The sequence below is a fragment of the Micromys minutus genome, assembly GCF_963924665.1.
Source record: "Micromys minutus genome assembly, chromosome: 1".
Lineage (NCBI taxonomy): Eukaryota > Metazoa > Chordata > Mammalia > Rodentia > Muridae > Micromys > Micromys minutus.
Genome location: NC_137969.1, coordinates 181,999,064 through 182,021,681, shown reverse-complemented (window position 1 = coordinate 182,021,681; position 22,618 = coordinate 181,999,064). Strand labels below are relative to the sequence as shown.

The 22,618-nt window shown below is 41.9% G+C and overlaps 1 protein-coding gene across 1 annotated transcript in view; it reads left to right on the top strand.

Annotated features, from left to right (window-relative positions):
* The window catches only part of BZW2 (basic leucine zipper and W2 domains 2), a 49,538-nt gene that overhangs the window by 23,565 nt on the left and 3,355 nt on the right, over positions 1-22,618 (top strand). The window contains exons 4-10 of the mRNA XM_080919098.1: positions 5,183-5,286; positions 7,639-7,704; positions 9,171-9,306; positions 13,221-13,330; positions 17,575-17,745; positions 20,070-20,216; positions 21,238-21,376. Coding sequence (XP_080775224.1) covers positions 5,183-5,286; positions 7,639-7,704; positions 9,171-9,306; positions 13,221-13,330; positions 17,575-17,745; positions 20,070-20,216; positions 21,238-21,376 — 873 coding nt within the window. The remainder of the gene's footprint in view (positions 1-5,182; positions 5,287-7,638; positions 7,705-9,170; positions 9,307-13,220; positions 13,331-17,574; positions 17,746-20,069; positions 20,217-21,237; positions 21,377-22,618) is intronic.

Genomic DNA, 22,618 nt, shown 5'->3' with positions numbered 1-22,618 from the left:
TGCAAGGCTCTGCCGACCTGCCCATGTCCACAGAAGCAGCAAGAAGCTGCTTATCAGGAGCTGAAATAACACAAGAAGTTCTTCGGTGCGTTTCTCTCTCCACAAATTCATGACAAGCAATGATGGCCAGACAAATGACCAGCAAAGAAGACAAGGCAAACCCATGCTATAACATCGTCAGCGAAGACCAGCACGGGTGGTGAGGCCAACCAGTGCCACACAGCATCACCCACTGTCTGTTGGGTTATACTTCGACACTTTCCAAACATCGCATATTCTCTCAAGCGTCCACTCCAGCAGAACACCACATGCCCTTTTTCCGGGCAGCTTCCAGAAAAGCACGATGTGTTTATTCTCAACAAAACATCCTCCCACAAGTCTGCTTCAGCAAAACATCCCCTCGTACGACAGTCTCCAGGAAAAAAATCACTTGCTACAACCGAGTCTCAAAAGAAAAAGAAAAAAACCCAGAAATTTCCACTTCGTATCGCCCTTTCTGTTTAAAAATTGTCTTTTCTCTGACATTAACAATCTACACACAATAGAAATAATTATAAGAACTGAAAAACCAAGACTTCGCCTCACACCTTAAACAAACAGCTATGTATAAGATAAACAATAGTCTAATAAAACAGCCTTAAATTTCTGTCACTATACAATAACTAAATAAGCTACCACTCTGGATGATAACAACCATAACATATCAAATGAACAAAACTATCCACCCCAACTTAAGGGCTTCGGATGATAGTCTTCTTATAATTGCTTCCTTCTGAATTAAGAAGAATTCGTGTTTGAGGCCCAAGGAGAAGGGGAAATGGTTAATCTGGAAAAAAAAGATAGCTGTAGCATTTGTTGCCCGGTCTCTGTGTTTATCTAGTCTCTGTGTTGTCTGTCCAGTCGGTGTTTTGTCCAGTCTTTGTGGTGAGACCGATGATTTGGGCTAGCCCTTTTGAAGTTGCATGCATTTTTGTTTTTTGTGTTTTTTTTTCTGGAGAAGTCAGTAACTGAGACAGTCTGAGAACCACCTGGACTATTTGCTTTGTGGAGTCATTCATGTGTCAGTGGACAAAAGGGTTTCCCTGCTCAGGTCTAGTTTTTATAAGTTGGTTAGTAACCGTATTTTTTCATTTCCTATAGATACATAAGCGTAATCACATCCCCATCTTAGAACTACTACAGGTTTCCACTCTAAATCAACACATCCTTATAGTATGTTGGTTTAGTTCCTCAGTTTTTTGTTTTTGTTTTTGTTTTTCAATAATCTAGGCTGCTGTTGTAGCCTAGCATATTAAGAAACTTGCTAACAAAGCATTACTTAGGGGTTTTGGCTCTTTCTATAACTGCTTACTCTGTGGGATTGTGTAGTATACCAGTAATGTGTTTTATCTTGTAATATGCAAAGAATTTCCTCATCTTATTGGATGCCGATGTGGGAGCATTATCAATTTTAATTTGTGCAGGTGTCCCTTTAATTGCCATTATTTCTAATGTGTGTAATTACAAAATCAGAATTTTTAGAAATTAAAGCAGTTGCCCATTGAAACTTTTGAGTACATGTCATTGGTATGGTGTGTGTGTGTGTGTGTGTGTGTGTGTGTGTGTGTGTGTGTGTGTGTGTGTGTGTGTGTACATACATACATACCTTTGTTTTCCAATGCAAGTTTAGAATGATGGCTGGTTCATAGAGCATAGAACTAAGAGTTTCTGTTTATATTAGAACATGGCCACTACCTAAGCCAAAAGCCAGCTGCTTCCTGGGTTCCTAATCTGAAGTGTCTACAGAAGGCTGTGTCTTTGAGTATTTGGATAAGTCTTTTACATCTTTCCTGTGTACTTAATGAACTCACATATAAAATGGCAGCTTTTTTTCCCCTCTACACACACATGCATGTGAAAGCCCAAGGTTAGGAATCCTCCTTCATAAAGGTTGCTCTAGGGAATCTCATGTTCCTGCTTTCTTAAGAGCCACTGGGTATTTTATGTAGCTCCTGGAACTTTTAAGTTTGATCTTTTTAACAACTGAGCTATCTCCCCAGCCCCTTTAGATCTTAGTTCCTGTCATTGATTTCCATTGTAACTCTGTGTCATTGGAAGCAGTCAGTTTTTCTGATTTTTCAGTTATTTAAGAGATATTTGGGGGGCTGCTCTTCTAAAGGACCTAGGTTCAATTTCCCAGTACCCAAATGGTGACTCACAACCATCTGTAACTCTAGTCCTGTTGGATCCAATGGCCTCACTGGCTTCCACAGTTGTTCCACACTTCCATCCATACAGGCAAAGCACCTGTGCACATACATAAGTGTGAATGAGGTGGCTTCTTCCTTCCTTCCTTTTAACAGCGATTTGTAAATCTGTGGAAATATTGTTACAAATAATTGGAAGTGGGGACAAGTGTGTTGGGTGCACTGATCAAACAGTAGATCCGTACAAACTCGGAGTGTCTCTCCCAGATGCCATCTGTACTTTCAATTGGGAAACATTGGCTAAGCCAATTTGCCTTGCAGTAGGGCAAAGACATCCCTCCACTTTGATATAGATCTTCTTATGAGATCAGTTTACATGTTCTGATGTGGAACATGGCACCAGACCATGGTCTACACTGCCATCTTTCACTGCATACTGAATTAATTTTTTGTATACAAATTATTCATCAGTATAGAATTCAAGAGAGCTATATATAGTATGGTAAATCCCAAATCCTAGAAATGGCCATTGATATAATTTTGGTTAATTCCCTTTTAGAAATCTCACCTCACACATTTTTGAGAATTGAGTAATATTATTTGTGTGTGTATATGTTACTGTGCATTTTAATTTATGTTTACTAAGCAATAGATTCTGCCTTTCGCCTCCATAAACAATACATTTGGGTGATTTGAACACAGCCCAGCAGTGTTAAAGAATATTGAGCTCCAGTGTTGGTTGACACACATCCTGTGTCCTGCTCTGTGTAATTAGCAAGCACCACGGGATTTAAGGGTGGATGACAGTGAAGAACCTAGAAGTCAAAGAGAATGCTTCAGTTAACATTTTGCTGTAAATCATGAGTCTCTACTTACATCCATACTTTTTTTAGATCTTGTCAATTAAATTAACAGTTGATATTTTAATGAATAATGCGAATGTTCTATCATGACTTCTAGTATTCACTGGTTATCGTATATTTTATCACTACACTGGTAACTCTCTACAGCAATTATGTCACACATCACTGTTGCCCGGTCCTGTGGAACCGTGCTACTAAAACTGCCCATGCGGGCAGTTCATTTGCATAGGCAATTCAAGTTCTATCGTGCTGTGTATTAGGTTGCCCGTGGCCTCCAGGCGGCACTGTTAACCCTGGTGTCTGTTTTTATTTCCTTCCCGGACTGCTGGGTGTTCCAGTCTTTTACTCTTCTCCACCGGCCCCATAAAAGTGTTGAAGGATTTGTTCCCTGAACACTGACAACCATCTCAAGGGCTTACCTACAACCAATAGCTAGTTTAGCTTTGCAGCCTGAACTTTATCCTTCAATCTGTGTCAATACATACAGCAGGAAAGTGGGACATCATGTTTGGCTTAGGCCAGGTATACAACCCAGATGCCTATGGACATTCCTGTGTCCCAATAAAAGTCAGATCTATGGTGTAATTAATGAACTAAGTCCCTTTCTTCAATGTGAATCCTTTGTTAAATAACCAGTTGAGCAGGAATTTCCTTCATATCACCGCTTTCCTATTGTTCTTGGTCTTTCTTCAAAGATTTTTTTTTTCTCTTTTACCTCTATCTTGAGAAAAAGTCGCTATAAGGGATTTATTTTCCTTTACTCCTACTACCTTGAAAAGTAGTGGTGTTCCAAGACCCAGAAGTAGCAGTTAACACTTGCTTTTTAATATGAAAAAAAAAAATTTTTAATGTGAGTATCCCATCAGCATGTGACAAGGGTATCTGTTGTGTGTATGAATGAATGCAATTTTCAAACCATTTCCTTCCATGTTCCCAGTGGTTGTGTACATCAATTAATGTGCGTTGGATACATAAGTTGCTTTAAGGAAAACAGATTCCTTCAAGAGCCTAATTCTCTAAAATTAATTTACTTATAAAACTATTTGCTGAATTCTAAAGCCCCCTGGGAGTCTATAAGCTAAGAAATTCTCATTTGCCTTGTCCAGTAACAAAAGTGGCGGTGTGGCCTTTTTCACCCAATCACAAATTAAATTAAGGCGAAAGCACACAGACTTAGGAAGTGACTGATAAGGAGATAGCAATGCTGGTCTCTTTGTTGCTGTACTCAAGGTGCAGAGCACCATAGCTTGTTGTAAAACTATATGCTTCAAATACTTGGTGAGTAGAAGAGGTATTCCTCTAACATGAGCTGTGCAAACACATCTTAATAAAAATAGAACCGAAAGACAGCAAGAGTTAATGCTGGGCTCCTGCCCTTGAAGTCAGTCAGTGATTATAGCAGCCATTGTTAGAACTTATGGGAACATGGACATTAAACTCTCATAAAAAGGCACTCTCGTTCCTGTCCATTTATTCTACTAGCAAAACAAATAAGAGAATAAAATACTGTTCCAGCCAATGCAGGTACTTGATGACTAAGTACAAGTTCAAGGAGGACAGATTGGTAATCACATATGGGAAATTGTGTTAATGAAAGAGGAAATGGTTTTAGAAACATTCCTGTGTCCCCATAAAAGCCAGAAATGTCCATAAGAATTGGTTAATAAGGTTGGCACCACAGCTAGGACTAATAACTCACTACCAGCAGACTTGGCATCTATAAGACTTGGGTCTTGTACTAAGAGATGGCTCAGTGATTAATAACGTCAGCTTCAGGGGGTCTGTCATCCTCCTCTAGTCTCTGAGATCATCGCCATTGATAAAAATGATACAAAAACAAACAAAAAACAGTTGAATCTGTGTCATCCTACAGTTTTCGTGGTTGAGTACCCACTTTGGAAAGGACTAGATTTATAACGATAGAATCTAGTGAAGGCTGGGACATGGTGCAGGTGTGCTCAGTGTATGGTAGGGAACAGCTTATTTGGATTGTCTTGGTTGACACGTGTGCATCCAGTGGTATTTACTGAAGCTCATTTCTACCTCTCTTTTCGGTGCTTTCCTTGCTCCTCTCTTCATATTTTGGCATTGTCCCTCAGCTGCGTCCTAACTGCAATAACTTTGTCTTCACAGCCCCTGGAGGAACACGCATAGATGATGGTGACAAGACCAAGATGACCAACCACTGTGTGTTTTCAGCAAATGAAGATCATGAAACCATCCGGAACTATGCTCAGGTAGTGTGTGGCACAGAGAGGGAGCCAGTGTGTTGGATCACAAGCCTCTGGACAAAATGGCAGGGGAAGAGCTCCGAGTCACTGTCCTAGATGGGCTCTTTAAGTGTGGGAAAATACACAGTTGCATTCGTAGTAGAACAGAGAGCATTAATTACCACACCTTCGTCCCTCCTCTGCAAGGCTTCAGGTGCCCACTGCAGCTGAATTTTTGCTACATGGTCATCCTATTCTTCGGAGAAAACCCTTTTGCTCCTTCTTGTGACACTACAGTTGCCCATTCCCTTTGGCCCATTAGTTTCACTTCCTGGTCCTAAGACATCTTACAGCCATGCTTGAGCATGTACGAAGTGGCAACTACTGCGAGCATCGTCACACTATTTCTTATACTAATACTAATACCAAGTATTAGTGTTATACTATACCAAGTGTTAGTGTATTGCCAAGGAGGGAAACTGTAAAGCTCAATGGAAAGTTTTGTGATTTATATTAAGAGAATACATACTGTATGGCTATTAAAGAAAATGAAGCGGGCTGGAGAAATTGCACAGTGGTCAAGATCTGGGTGTAAGTATCAGGACCCATGTGACAGCTTACAACCCCAGGAGATCAGACAACCCCTTCTGGCCTCTAGGTTTCTAGACTAGGCATGCACATGATGCACAGACATGCATAAAGACTAAACACCAATACACAAAAATAAAATAGACCATTTTTAAAAAAATCATAAAGAGGAAGAAGGGGCTATAAATGTAGTCAGACTAGGAGAGTACTTGCCAAGCATTCGTGAAGCCCAGGCTTGATCCCCCAGCACTACATAGAGTGGGTGCACATCTAGTGCACGCATGCAATCCCATCACTCTGGAGGTAGAGGTAGGCAGGTCAGAAATTCAAAGACATCCTATCAGCTACATAGTGAATTGGAGACCAGTTGGGGCTTTGTCAGACCCATTCTCAAAAATGAATAAGAACCGAAGAGATGCTCGTATAGCATAAAACCTATAGGAGATTCATGAGTCAATAATAAATTGGGATAAGCATCTTTTCTAAGAAAGGATGCATGGAGACATTTCAAAGGAGAAGAAACAAATCTTCATTAAATGCCGGCAAGTATGTTCAAACTCACTGAGGTTTAGAGCAATATTAAATAAAATTATGGAGTGTTAGTTTGCTCACATTGTCTTGGTAAAAAAGTAATGAATTTTAAGGCCCAGTGAAAGTTACAAACACAGCTAACTAGATCTGCTATCCCTATCTGATTACATATAGACTCTTCAAAAGTCTGATCTGTCAGTGTGGCTCAGTGGGGAGCACGCGTTTGTATAGCTTGCGCAAGCATCAGCACCAAAATAGATTACAGATTGACAGAAAAACCTGGCCCAAGGGATGCTCAGTCAGAAGAAACAAATTAAATGAAAAGCAAGTTTGAGTTGGAAAATAATTTTATATAAGCTGTATACTTGGCAAGCACTTTCATAGTATGGTGACTGAAAACCTGAGGTGCTTTTAGAGTGTCATTCTTGGTACTCTTAGTTATATGAAGAAACCGTCCCAAAGGTATGTATGTGGACATTACAGAAAGCAAGTGGGTTCCGATGTACCATGGTTACTAAAGGTAATCGGTACTTACAAGATCCCTGTTTCAGTAAGAGAATCATTCATGTACAGAACAGTCTAGACTCAGGGCAGAAAGACAAGTCCTGCTTTAGGGTTCTATAGAGATGGTGAGGCCCGTAATTCTTCATAGCTAAGCACATTTGTGATCCGTCTGGACAGTGATGTGCCTGTGCTCTCCCCTCCCGACCATACCACTAGCTCAGTGATTTTTACCTGCAACCCCTTTCTTTCAGATATATTCAGTGTTTGTAACCCGCTCGGGATTAAAATTTTTATTTTATTTTTGTCAGCATTTATTTATTTTTTCCCTTTAATTTTTTTTCATTTTAGATTGTATTTTTGTTTTTAATGTGTATGTATTTGTATAAGGATGTGTGTACAGGTGCAGGAGCTCTTTAAGACCAGAAAGATTTCCATTCCCCTCCAGCTAGAGTTACAGGCACTTTGAGCTTCCCAACATGGCTGCTGGGAATTAAACTCAGTCCTCTGAAAAAAATGGCAAGCACTCTTATCCTTGGATCCATGTCTCCAGCCTGTTTCTGTTCTTCAGTTTGCCTAATCCTATGTATGTATTTTTCTTAATTTTCTTGGTCATAATACCTCTTTTTATAGTTCCCATGTCTTAGTATGAGTACATTTTTTTTTCTTTATTATTGTAGACCTATGGTAGATTTCCACCCCTCTGTCTATGACCTTTAAGATTATTTGCACAATTCAATGATTTTGTTTTATATTTAGGTCTTCAATAAACTCATCAGGAGATACAAATATTTGGAAAAGGCATTTGAAGATGAAATGAAAAAGGTAAATTCAAATATTCAGGAAGAAGAATCCTAAACTTGGGGTCAACCTAGGCTACAAAACAGACCACACACAGATATACTACACACACACACACACACACACACACACACACACACACACACACACATGAGGGGGGATTTTCTCTCTCCCTTGGCATAAGGCAATGTCTTTTTTGTTTGTTTAAAGCTTACTAGACATAGAATAGAAGTCAAGGGCTCTGATTAAGTTTCTTCCACTCAGTATAAATATCTAGAGAATGACATAATCTCTCTCAGATGCCAGGAATGGTGTAGTGTGTCCTACACATGTTACAGAGCTGGTTAGAGAATTAGGTCATCCTCACGTAAAACCTGTATTAATGCCAGGAGCTTTTTGTTGGTGTTGACTGATGAAAGCTCAGTCGAGTCCCTGCTGTGATTGGGGTCCCCTGAGGAATCTCAGTGTCATACCTAAGAAATGACGAAATTGAGAAAAGTTAGTCACAGCACAAAGCAGAGTTGGGGGAAGGAAGACCACAGCTCTGAGGACTTAAAACTCATGGTGAAGAGGGACATAAAATCCCCTTTGCATTGACTTGTTTCAGACTTTCTAAGTAACCATCTCCTGCTTTCTAAAATGTTAAGGTTTGAAGTATTAGGGTACACCCCCACACACAAAGTCAGGAGTCCTTTCAAATTCTGTTTAGAGATTCCTTTACTTCATATCTTCCTCCTTACCAATGCTAGTGGTCCAACTATGATCCAAGAAATAAGGTATTTGATTCTGACATTTTAAAAATGTAGACAACTCTTTTCTCCCTCAAAGGTCTTCCTGCAGGCTCTTTTCTGCTGTGTTTTGTGTTTCAAAAAGTTATATTTTTATGGCTAGAGGATGAGACAACTCGGTAGCTAATATATTTACTGCTCTAGTGAAGGGCCTGAGGTTAATTCCTAGCCCTCATATCAGGTGACTTACAGGATCTGACACCCTCTTCTGGCCTTCCCAGTCACCTGCATATACACAGAGAGAGACACACAGGCAGACACACCTGGAGCACACGCTTACATGTAAATCAATGAAAATAAAATTTTATTGTTTGTAAAATAAGGCTTTTATATATGCCATGGGGGTGGGGGTGCGGGAAAGTCAGTATGTTTCAGAAAACATGTTTGTGTGTGATTCCTCTTCTCCATGCACATAGGCAAGTGTACATTGTGTATGCACACAGTTCCCCAATCGTCCCTTATCGTGACTATTTATAGGTACATGTGTATGAGCCCACAGTCAAGTACTATGTCAGACTGCATTACTTTCTATACTATCCAGCTTATGATTGAACATGTTTCTAGTGTCTGCTATACGGTGACCTACTTCATCACCTAGACATGGGCGGATGACCTCATTGCATTGTTATTTATCTTCCTACCTTGTTCGGGTTTATAGACATAATTTCTCTCTTTGTTTGTTTTGTTTGCTTTTACCTGCAGCTTCTCCTCTTCCTTAAAGCATTTTCTGAAGCTGAGCAGACAAAGTTGGCAATGCTGTCTGGGATCCTGCTGGGCAATGGAACCCTCCCAGCCACCATCCTCACCAGCCTCTTCACGGACAGCTTAGTCAAAGAAGGTACCTAAGGCTTGTCACGTGTGTGATGGAAAAGAAAGGGATCAGTAAATGCAGGGAGAAAACTGTCTGCCCTCCATGTAGTGTGTATGTGTATGTGAGTGTGTGAGTGTGTGTGTGTGTGTGTGTGTGTGTGTGTGTGTGTGTGTGTGTGTTTACGTGTACATACAGCCAAATAATGCTGTTTTATAAAGAATTAGAAGAAGAATGTGCACACGTATTATATATTGCCATTTGACTGTTACTTGTGGATTGTGGATACCTTAAAATTGGTTAGATCGAAACCTTTTCCTCCAGCTCAGATGCTCCTCTTTGTGTGACTAACACATCATTGTCTGGAAAAGTTTTGTCCTTTGTAGGACCCTGTTGCCCTTGGAGATAAAATGCCAGCCAGTAAAGAAAGTAGAAGCCAGAAACTTCCCATTTTCAAAATATTCCCCAAACAAAAAAACATAAACTGTTACCACCTTGGATCTGTGGAAGCCATCCGGAAACTGAGGCCTCAGGGTCGTAGCAGGTTCAAGGCCAGCTTGGGAAACATAGTGAATTCCAGTCCAGCCGGAACAACTTAGCAATGCCCTCCCTAATGAAATAAATACACAAAGACTGGGCAGGAGCCCTTCTGGGGTATTCATTATAGTCACGTGGTTAAGGCATTCAGGGCGAGATAGCTTATTGGCTAGGAGCACTTGCTGTGTGGAAAACCAGTTCCTTTCAAAGCAGCTCAACACTGCCTGTAAGCTCCAGGCCGTCCTACACTCTTCTGACCTTGGACATATGTACATGCACTGGGGCAAGCATCTACATAAATAATAAAATATCTTTTTATTCTAAAGGTCATTCTTTGTACAAAAGACAATGAATGATTTCAAAGTCAAGATCGCTGCAACCGAAAGAGGCTTTTGCAAATGTATTAAGAGTTTGGCAGGCACTACTGAAATAATTGATTATGGAATGAAACAAAAGTGGGCTGTTCTCTTGTAGGAGGATAATGGTATGCAAATTACAATTTACTGCAAAACAGCTATTTTCCTTAAAAATAAATTAAAGGCACTTTTGTGAGAGCATCTGTTTCTTCTGGGGAGTTTTTCTCCTGTGGGTAGGAAGGCCCAGCTTCATTCATACCCATAGTGAGAGGGCTTAGAGTTCTCTTGTAGCTAAGAAAAAAATAGTAGGTCAAAAGACACGTGGCATTATGCTGATTGTCTGCAGTGTTTTGGCTTAGGATTCTGGAATCACTAGTACATTGTTACTACTGAGCTATTTGACTGAATATCTCCCTGAAAAGAATTCAGGACACTTCATGTATCTTACATTGTTAGCCATTTTTTCTGCACAGGAAGAGCAGGTAAAATTTACACTCTATACATTGATAATATTGAATTACCTAAGCCATCACAACAGAAAATAATTTTCTTGCTAGTTAATGTCAAACCCAAGTGAGAGAGAGGCTCAGCTGTTCATAGCACTCTCTGCTCTTGTCAAGGATGAGGACTTAGTTCCCAGCACCATAGTGCAGTTCATAAAACCTACAAAATAGGAATATCATTCATGGCATAGATCATTCCAAGCGTTGTTTTCCCGGTCATTATCAAGGGTCTTCAGATTCGCCATGGCACCTCTTTCTTCAGTCTTATCCAGCAGAATGTGACGTCACATAGGCTCAGGGGCTCTGCCAGCAGAACTGTATAGATAGCCTGGTCACAGAAATGGAGGGGGAGGTGCCAGGACGCAGCCTGGAGTGACTACCGCAGGAATTCTTTTAGAAAGGAGTAAAAAAGGCACTGGCAACTGCTCCTGCCACCAGGACTACGCAGAATGTTTAATTTAAGGAAATCAGCTCAATATTTCAACTATGCCATAAGTTTTCATCAAATGCAATATGAATTTAAATTTGGAAATCAGAAGCGCTAGCAGAAAAATCTGCTAGCTAGCTAATTGTTTATTTTTGGAAATAAATCATGATCCAAATATGGATATGCGATTGAGTGGTTTCTTGATTAACATTATCAAAACTACTTTTTAAAATTCCAGACGTGTTTAGTTTTAAGCAGCCCTGATGTTGTGAATTAATTTTAGACTTTTTCATTTTATTTTATGGATTTACTCATTTTTGTCCAAAGAGAAACACACATTGGAAGGCCGGTGGTCATCCACAATTGTTCTCTTCTATTACCAGAATCTCCTGTCATTTCAGGTGCTGAGGCAGGAAACTGTTCCTGACCAACCTGAGCTACAAAGCAAGACCCTAACTCAACAAAACAAAAAAATAAAAAATAATGAATTGAGTCTTAAGTAGCTTCTCAGACTGTCTGTCCCTCTGTCCATCTGACTCAATCACCCACCTAAGTTTCAGTGGGCATTCTAGAGCCACGCCCCTTGACCTGGAGCTCTCTACGCCCCTCTACATCAAGGCTGGGCTTCCTCTGCCTTTTTACTTTATAATGAGATATCCTGAAAGGGATGAATGGAGTGGGAAGCCTTCTCTGTGTCTCTCCTGGGCTCGCTAGAGTAAATGCATTGGCCAGTTCATTCATATCCTTTGCCTGTGACTCTTGGTGAGAATTTCCACAGTCTTCATACAAACGCAGTGAGCCTATTGGTGCTGGGCATTAGGTGTTTCCCAGGTCTGACTGTTACATTTTCTAGCAAAAGCAACACAGAACAGATTGAACTAATAACCAGCAGTAGTCTCGACGTCAGCATGATATCCAACTATTGTCTGCGATCATAGATCCAAAAGAATTGTTCTGAAGCGTTGTATATTGTGAAAGTCTTTAATAGCCTGCTAGGCAGTTTTATCTCTCCAAATATGCAAGATTGCAAGCCAGCTTTGGACCCTAAAAAGTCATCAGATGAACTTCTGACACATTGAGTTCTTGAGATTAGTGCTTTTCCTGTGCTTTTCGGGTGTGTTATATAGTTCAGTGGCCAATAACCAGGTAGAAACTCAGGCCCGATGGCACATGGTTGTAATTCCAATACTGAGAAGCAGAAATGAGAAGGTTCCTGGGGCTTAGTGTCCAATAAGCCTGGCCTAACTGGGGAGTCTTGGGCACGGAAGAGACCCTGGCTCAGCAAAGATGAAGAGCTAATGGTACTGGCTTTGTATCCAAGCACTCAGGAAGCAGAGGCAGGCGCATCTCTGTGATGTGAGATCATCCTGGTCTTGAGAAGCTAGTTCAAGGACAGCCAAGGCTACACAAAATCCCTGTCTTGAACAAAAGAACATACAACCAAACAAACAAGGTGAGGGCTTCTGAGGAGCTCAGTGTTGACCTCTTGCCTCCATACACACATGCACACATGTAATAAATACGAGTAATGAATTAAACACTTAAGTAATTAAGTTATACCAGATTGGAATCTATTTCTGCTGTGAAAACGTTGCAGTTGTTGTTACTGTTGTTTTCCAGAGTTTCTCTGTGTAGTCCTTCCAGTCCTGGAACTTTGTAGATAGATAAGGCTGCTGGCCTTGAGCTCAAGAGAACTTACCAGCCTTTGCTTCCCAAGTGCTGGGATTAAAGGCATGCACCACCACTGCCTGGCTGGAAGCTATTTTCATTGTAGATTCTTGTTGCTGTTGTTAATTTGTTTTGCTTTTTTATAAGCAGAATATCATTATGTAGCCCTACCTGTCCTCACACTTACAGTGTAGATCCTGCTGGTCTGGCCCTTAGAGCAATGCTCCTGCCTCCACTTACTGTTGCTGTCATCAAGCGCCTGAGCCTATGCCTGGGTCCTTGGTCAGATGTTCTCTTTATAGTATGAGAAGAGAGCTGTACTTGCAGGTCTGTTTACCTTTACCTCTCTCCAGAGTCAAGTCTTTTAGCAGTTACTGGAAACCTGTTCAGAAATGTACATCCCCCAGGCGGTCTCTGGAGCTCGGGAATGACATTCTCACCTTCTTTTAACAGGCATCGCCGCCTCATTCGCTGTCAAGCTTTTCAAAGCCTGGATGGCAGAGAAAGATGCCAATTCTGTTACCTCTTCATTGAGAAAAGCCAACTTGGACAAAAGGCTGCTTGTAAGTGTTTTTACATCAAGCTTGATGGTGTCGAGATCCGTGCGGACCTGGAGTGTGCTCCCTTTATTTAGTATGGAGAAACAAATTTAAGTAGAAACAAATTAGAGCAGTCTTACACACTAATATATATTTTAAATAAATGCAATACCCTCTAAGCCAGTCGTGATGGGAATGCGTGAAAGCTTTTCTAGAGAGGATCGGGTGGGGAGAGGTGAGGCTGAATGATGCTAGGACCACACTGTGAGGTATCATACTGCATGGAATAAAAAGCAGGGGAGGATCGAACCAGCTGAACTGTGGCTTGCCCATCTCTGTTCCCTGATTGGCTCTGTGAAGCAAGCCACTCCTACCAACACACTACCCCTCCACCCCCAACTGTGAACCAAATTAAGCCCTTCTCTTAAAGTTTCTGTCTCTCATATATGAGTGGTCATAGCCATTTATACAAAATGACAAGAGATATGAAAGTTCGAGTGTGGAAGTTTGCTGACATGGTATCAACATTTTATCAACTGTAGAGCTTTTTCCTGCTGGCCGTGATGGTATTTTCAGCGGTGGTGCAGGACTTGCCTAACACGCTCAAAGACATCCTGGTTACAGTCCCCAGGGTAATAAAACGAACTAACCCCTTTTTAGTAACAAATAACTGTTTGCAAAACTAGTTTTTTTTTTTTTAATTATGTGTTTAAAATCTAATGTACTTTTTTTAAACTCACTATTTTCAACAAATAACATACTTGTGATATGTTGATAAGGAATTATATTGCACCCTTCTTTCTTTCTTTAAGGGGTCAGGGGCCATGCATTCCCTGATGCACATGTAGAGCTCAGGACAACTTGTGTGAGTTTGTTCTTCTACTGTGCTGTAATAGGGATCGAATAGGTTGGTGGGCTTTGCAGCAAGCCTATTTCCCAGACAACCTTCTGCCAGACCCACCATACCATAGCATTTTTGGTGAGCCTGTAAATTGTCCATGAGTTAGCTGGATCTGGTATCGTCATAACTGGGTTCCACATACCTTTTCATCTCAGGATCCACACTGAAGGATCTCCCATTTTGGACATTGTGTCTGCATAGGACAGAAATGCAGGTCACAAACTGAAGCCCTTAGGCACATTAAAGCCTACTTGCTATTGCCCACCCAGTTTATTGGCCCTGATGGAAGCGTGGCTCTGTGGTTAAGAGTGCCGACTATTCTTGCAAAGTGTCCAGCACTCATGTCAGGAAGAGATAGTTCCTGTAACTCCATCTCCAGAGCCTCCAACGCCCTCCTCTGGCCTTCAAATGCACCAGCACTCAAGCTGTATATCTACATTCTGACACATGTGCATAAACATTAGTTAAAATAAAAATTAGGGGAAATAGTCACTGGCGAGTCTGGAAATAGAATAGGACACTTAGCTACTTCTGCCTCTGTCTGCAGCACTGAGGGAGGGGTTCTGTTGATCCATTTTGATGGAGAAGAAGGTTGGTGATTGGGAGCAAAGATAGAATCCCATCACAACTTGACACAAAAGACTCAAAGTCTAGTTTCTGAAATAGCTATAGGTTGGTAAATTGGGTCACTTGGATATGAAGATGCATCTGTCTTAAAAACACGAGGCATTTAACTGTTCTTACTACATCTGCGTGCTGTTGGAAGGAGAGGTGTAGCTGCTGTTTCTCCCAAGTGCCTCCAACATCAGTGGGCTGAGGACAGGTTGCTCGTGGGGTACACGTAGAGGAGGTGCCTGAGATTTCCTGACTCGACCCATGAAACATGGCATCTGTTATATTCTCAAGGGAGTAATTTTTGTTCCATGAAGATATGCAATAGAGTTTTATGTAACTGTTCACAAAAATAGTGACGTCAGCCTTTACTCAGCACTGCTCCAGATGAAGGAAAAATCTGTATAGGCCGAGCGGGGAGGGGAAGGGAGAAACACTTATGCATCCCTAGAAAAAGAAGAAGTGAAACTGGTCTTATCTTTTATTTACTCATTGAGTTTGTTTTTGAGAAATGTCTGGGAATGGTGCTAATTCAAAGACAGCAAACAGACCCTGGCTTTTTATGAGGTGACATCCAACTTCAAGGGAATGGGCTATACACAAATAGAGCATGCATCTTTTTAATAGTGAGTTTGGGGTCACTGTGGTACATGTCAGTAATCCTAGCACTGGGAGCTGAGGCTAGAGGATTACCATGAGTTTGAAGCTTGTCTTCTAATACATAGCCAGACTGAAGCCTACCGTCATGAGACTCTACCTCAAAATTTAAAAAAAAAAAAAAAAAAAAAAAAAAAAAAAAAAATAGAGTAGAGGATGGGGGAGTCAAGGTAAAACACTGTAGAGAGAAAATGACCCAGACAAAAGCTAGAGGAAAACAGATCATGTGGAATAATAATCAATACAGACTTTTTGTAATAAGGAAGGCCTATGTAATGAGGGTATGCCTCCTGAAACCGCATCTGCTGCATACATGAACTAGGAACAGGATGGTTGGTGTGCACTGGAACATAACATCAGATCCCATTCTGCAGCCTTGCCTTCCTGACAAAGGATGTCAGGTGGTCATACGGAGCTACGAAGCCAGTATTGACCTTAGTCCCGATAGCAGTGTCCTTAAATGTTCCTAGCTATATAAACCACTTCAGCTACTAGATTTATTGATGCATTTTTACTTCAGGCCTGGCAATATAGATACATGGATAGGAGTGCCTGCTACCAGGCCTGAGAATTGAGTCTGAGTCCTCAGGACCCACTTAACCCACTATGTTATGGGTTGAGTCAGGAAATCTCAGGCACCTCCTGTACATGTACACCACTAGCACTCTGTCCTCACCCCACTGGTGTTAGAAGCACTGGAGAAACAGCAGCTACACCTCTCCTTCCCACAGCATGCAGATCTAGTGAGAATAGTTATGGAAAGACCTGATTTCCACAGGCTGTCCTCTGAGGACCCACACAGATATGTCCTATGACTTGCACAAGTATAAAAACACTAGTTAGATATAGGGATCGATAGATAGATAGATAGATAGATAGATAGATAGATAGATAGATAGATAGATAGATAGATAGATAGATAGACAGACAGATAGACAGATAGATAGATAGATAAGATAGATAGTGTTTGATTTTAGAAATTATTTTAAACAGTAAGTCTAAAGGAAGTGCCAGTATAGTTTGATTCTCTGGGAGGGGTGGAGACTACTCCATAAAATGAAATTAGCCCCTTCCTCTAAATCTGGAAGGTAATACTGTAAATATTAACAGTGATGTTTCATTGTGGTGGGAGATGGTGTTTTGATATACTTGCACATTTGATAGATTTTTCCCACTGACTCTGTTCTGACATAAAAGATGACTCACGAGAAACTTGGGAGTGATGATATGGGAAGGCTGAGGTTTACGTCCTGGCCTAGCAGGCTCTGCTCCTCCATGTCAGCCCCATGACTGCTCTTAACACTCAGGTAGGAGTCCAGAGCCTTTGGCAACATGCAGGTAGATCTAACCAACCGAAAACTCATGCCCGAGTTTTAGACCTGTCAGCAGTTGGGGTAATGTGAGAACCTTGGAAATTGCCTGAATTTCATAGTTGGCTGCTGAGTCCGCACAGGAGTAGACGGTGAGAAAATGCTGCTGAGGAGGTGCCAGGCTGTGTAGGGTGACATGAAATGGGGAGACAGCAAAGCAGATGTGGTGCTCTGCCCTTTTCTGTTGTCATTTTAACAACAACAAAAAACATCGAAATTAAGTAAGTTTAGATGGGGTCTCGCTCAGACCTTAATTGAGAGCCACCATCGTTAGTGGAGAATGGCTAAGTACCCCATTGCTCCTTCACTATATCCGAGTAGCTGCAGCATTTACTTGGGATGAGAGTGGAGGTCCCTAGGGAGGAATGGGGTTTTTTTCCAATCATTTAAGCTTTACAGAAACCCTTGTTAACTCAATTAAGGAAGCAGCATGAACAGCTTACAGTTTCCGTTTTCTTCTTCCTCAAGTCAAAAACAATTCAAATACCATTCAGATATTTTACCATATTTGTGTAGTCACGCAAATTTAGTCCTGTGATTAAAGAAAAAGAGATAGATGGGTACAGTCGTTTTCATAAAGTCCGTTTTAAAAGGTGCTCACCTCAGTCACTGTATAGAAATATTTCAGTCCTCATCTGAACGTGGGATATCATAAGTGACTTGAGTGACCATCCCATCCTAGTTTGCATAGCCTGCCTGGACTTTACACACCTCCTTTTCACCTTCAGGAACTCTTCCCAGTGAACAGACAGAGTGTGGATCATTTCGCTAAGTACTTCACTGACGCGGGGCTGAAGGAGCTGTCGGACTTCCTCCGAGTGCAGCAGTCACTGGGCACCAGGAAGGAGCTGCAAAAGGAGCTACAAGAGCGACTGTCTCAGGAATGCCCCATCAAGGAGGTAGGAGGCCATAGTGAACTCCTGCACAGCACACACAGATAAAGGGTGAGGGTGGGGCCCATCAGGGAGCTAGGAGACCAAGGTGAACTCCAGTTCAACAAACATGGTTGATGGGGTGGGTGTGTTCAATGGTAGAGCATGTGAAGAACTATTCACAAGGCCATGGTTTACATCCACAACGCTGCAAAAATACTATGCATGCTGGAGTGTGTGTGTGTGTGTGTGTGTGTGTGTGTAGAATTGCATAGGTAATAGGGCATAATCTTTCCCTCCCTTTTGTGTGATACCATACACTATTCCCTTGCTCCTAGCATTGAAGTTGGCTCCAAATACTCACTCAAAATCCTATTTTATTATATTATGGAGTATTCTAGAAGTTAGTGTTATTTTGCACACATTGCTTATTTTTCCAGGCTGTCATTGTTATCAGATTGTTCCATCAACATATAGACTTGGCTATCTGCTGGTAAATCTTCCGTACAGTCACATTTCTATTGTATTGTCGGTTCTCTACCTGGTGTTAAGCATTAACTCGTACTTAGTGTCAAGGCTTGGGCATTTTGCATCACTGGATATGACTGTGTTGCTTGTTGTTGTTTTCATGGTCCTTGGAGTCAAACCCAGGACTGTGTGCATGCACAGCGAGAGCTCCACCATTTTGCTGTATTCCAGCCCCTTTGAAGAAGAAAACACATCCACACAGGGAAAGAACAGTTGAACCAGCATCTTATCCCATTACAATAGCTGTGTAAAGGCTATAGGTTTTGGAACCATGAGTTAGATAGCAATATCTGTTTTAAACATCTGGAAAGGCATTCTTTAAGCTAGAAAAAGAAAGAAAAAGAAACATCCTTTTTTACATGATAAACTCAAACTTTCACCCGGGAGGCCTTTTCCTGCTACCCCCAAATCCTTGAGCTACCCCCAAACCTTGAGCTTCAGCTGTATCTGCTACTCTAAGCCTTACTTGGCTTCCCAGGAGGTTGGGGGCTGGAGAAGCTCAGACTGGTAACTGTCCACCAGGTGGAGGTGTTAGAACAACAAATGCTCACGCATCCATGGCCTTCAGTCTGCAGAGATTTCAATCATTGTCTTTAAACTAGAGCTGTGCATGACTTTCATGGCGCACAGGGTGAGGAGTGAACTACCTGGGAAAACATAGTGATGCTTTTAGATACAGGCCAGTCTCTGTTCCTATCCATTCTAGGAATCCCAGGCAGATCTGAGCCTCAGGTAGCCACTTCTCTCAAAAGCTACCCAGCCAGTCTTCTATTTTTGAAGTTCAGCTCAGGAGTAAAGAAAACATTATCTTCTCACCGTAAGGGAGGGAAAGGTGGGTGTATTGCTAATTACAGAATACACTGGATTGACATGAACCAGGGAAAGAAAATGACAGGATTTGGGGTACAGCTTGCTTGGTGTATAGGAGCCTTCAGTTCCTCAGCACCTTATAAACCAGATCTGGTGGCTAGTCTCAGCAGCTAGGTGGTGAGGATGGGAGCAGTAAGCTCAAGGTTATCGTGGTGTATATATGGAGGTTCCCTGTCTGGAAAGTGGGGAAGGGAAGTGGAGGCTGCCTCTTCACAGAGATGGCGTGGCAGTCATCTCAAGAGTAAGATTTAAAGGCTAGAACACCATCCAGTGGGTATACACGGAGGGACCCATGGCTCCAGCTGCATAGGCAGCAGAGGATAGCACTGTCTGACATCAATGGGAGGAAAGACTTTAGGTCCAGTGAAGGCATGTCTTCCCAGTGTAGGGGAATACCAAACACTGAGGTGGGAGAGGGTGGTTGGGCGTGGGAGCATCTTCATGGAAGCAAGGAGTAGAGTGGGGAAGGGGGGGGGGAGGGAAGGGATAACTGAAATGTAAACACGTAAAATATTTAATAAAAATGATTTTAAAAAGAATTAAATGATGCACTATAAAGAGTAGATCTGGGCGAGTCCAAGACATACCCATCAAGAAGTTTAATTTTAAGAAACAGGAAAATTCACAGACCTGTTGCTTAATTCACACCCACAGAAAGTCAGTGTGACTCAAGTGCCCTACTCTACTGAGCCCAAAGGGTTCTCCTGTATGATTATCCAGGAAACAAAGCCTTTCTCTTATTCTATGTCATCTAGCAGCTTCTGTCTAGAATTCAGTTGAGGTCTTAGACTTGTCATTTATCATTGGCGGATTTGTATTAAGGATGGAACATCTGAGCCCAGGATTTCCCATTCTGCCCCAAACCTTTCACTGACCAGGCCATGGAGAGGAATAGCCCCAGCCTTTATATCTGCTCTGCCGTTCCTCTTTGACTCTCGTCCCATGGACCGTAGGTGGTGCTTTATGTCAAAGAGGAAATGAAAAGGAACGATCTTCCAGAAACAGCCGTGATCGGGCTGCTGTGGACCTGCATCATGAACGCTGTGGAATGGAACAAGAAGGAGGAGCTGGTTGCAGAGCAGGCTCTTAAGCACCTAAAGGTAATGGGGCTCTGAGGGAACCAGCTCTGAGGCGGGTCAGCTGCACCTCTGAGAGTATGGTGGATAGAGCCAGCGCATCCCTGAAACCCAACTCAGAAGGTGGCAGGGTAAAGATCAGCTCTAGGCCAGTCTGGGCTATGTGAGACCCTGTCGAAAGTAATGAGAAACAAAAGAACAGGTGCATGCCAAGCCCAGTTCCCCAGAACCAACCCTATCTACGTTGTTTTCCTTTTCAAATCTGCCAATGCCTAAAGGGTTTCGAATGTAAGAACATGAAGCATCTCCAGATGGGTTCTCATTAAAAGACCTGAGATACATAGTCATCTGTAACGCCATGCGTTAAAGAGAAATGGGCAATAATTATTGACTGTGCTCTATAGGGAAAAATAAAAGCTGAAATCTTTGATTTAAGTAAGCTATGAATAGTTGTCAGAATTAGAGAAGTAAGTTGACTATGTCAGTTGAACATTTTGAGGTACAGATCAGCATGCCCTTAACAGTAGTAGATCTTGAATGCAGAGGTAGGAAGTCGAGGTCAGGACGTGACCTATGTGGTCATAGACGATGACTCTCCGTATCTGTGAGCAAGGAACACTCTGTTCCAGATGGGGATATCTTCATGAAAGGGAAGTGAGTATGTCTTAGAAAAAGCTCTCTAGCACTAACAGAAAGCCAGAGATAACTGGGATGCAGGAACAACAGAAAGAGACCCTTCAGGTGGCTTGCGGGACATTGGGAACAAGAATCCCACCATCCTAACTGTAGAGCAAGGCTACACCGTAGCCTGTGAGGATGTGATGTTACTTCCACAGTGCCCAGTATACACAACAGGTTGTACAGTTGCTTGTAATAGCCTTTTCTGGTCTCCCTAGTGGGTGCAGTGAGTAGAGTCTGCTGAGATACAGTGGTATGAAATTCACTTTCCTTGGACATAATAACCGTGGAAGGAACCTCAAAGGCGCTGTTGAGGTTCCAACCGTACTGGCTCCCGGTCACACCGGTTCCCTCTGCTCTGTTCTAGCAATATGCCCCCCTGCTGGCCGTGTTCAGTTCCCAAGGCCAGTCAGAGCTTGTCCTCCTGCAGAAGGTTCAGGAATACTGCTACGACAACATCCACTTCATGAAGGCCTTCCAGAAGATCGTTGTGCTCTTCTACAAAGGTAGGGTCGTGCCCCGCCTCTGGGCCTCTGTCTTTGTTGAAGCTCTGTGAGAACAAAGGTGGGTAAGGCAGAGGTCACAGCCCGTCCTTATGGAGGAATGCCACGGATGCCAACTGGGGGAGGTTCTGGAGGTCGGCCATGTCACAAAAAAAGAGAAGGCCTGGGCTCAGTTTGCAGTGCATCAGGACCCTTGCTAGTTAGATTCCTGAACATTCCTTCCTGGTCAGAAGCTGCCAGAACACAGGGTAGACTTTCTTGGCTATGGTGAATGAGTGTAATTATATAAGATAATTGAGTCTTCTGAATTGAAACAATTAGTTCTAATAATGGTGATTATCAAAACGCTATATATACTGCATTCAGACCCATTTAGGTGCTATAAGGCTGACTTGAAAATTACTGCAGTAATTAGCCTTTCACTTGACATTTTAGTTATTTGGCCCAGCCATTCTCCTGTTTTTCTAAGGCAAGGCTATTTTTAAATATTCACATTTACTGTCTCTTCATTGTATTTATAAGGTTTAGGTTACCATGACAACTAGCACTAAAAATGAATGTTGAACACTCTAACTGATCTCAGTCTCCATACCTACAGCATACAGAAGTGATGTTTGGCTGCCTGGGGGGTAGATTACATAGTTTTATGAGGGGGGAAGGGGGATGAGCAATTGGAAGATGGATTTTGACCATTGCAGAAGGCTCATTAGAGGTGTCGCATACATAAATAGCAGTAGCATAATATCCTAGATACAAAGTAATATAAGCTAAACACTTAGGTTCCCTTTGTGTTTTTAGAATTGCCTGCTGTGTTTTTCTTAGATTTCTTTACTAGTATCGATTGAATATATGTATTTTGATCATATTCACACCTGCTGTTACCCACTCCCCTTCCTGACTCCCCAACCCATCCCCCGACTCCTTCTGATCATCTTTATTCCCCTCTTCGCCTTTCATCTCCTTTTTCTTGTTAAGCACGTGAGTCTAATTAGGGTACTGTACAGGCGCATCTCTCACACCTGCCCAGCAAAGTTGTCTACTTCGAATAATAACTTTAGACTTTGTACATAAAAGTTTTTTACATGATTGATAGTTATTTTTTTAAACTCGTAGTGGTACGTCACTGTGAATTTTAATTGGCCGTCCAGATTCTTAATATGAATCCATGTCATTCACAAGTGTTTGGGGTTGATATTTAAGTTTGCAGAACAATAAGCATGCTGGCTAGTTTTCTGTCACCTTAAC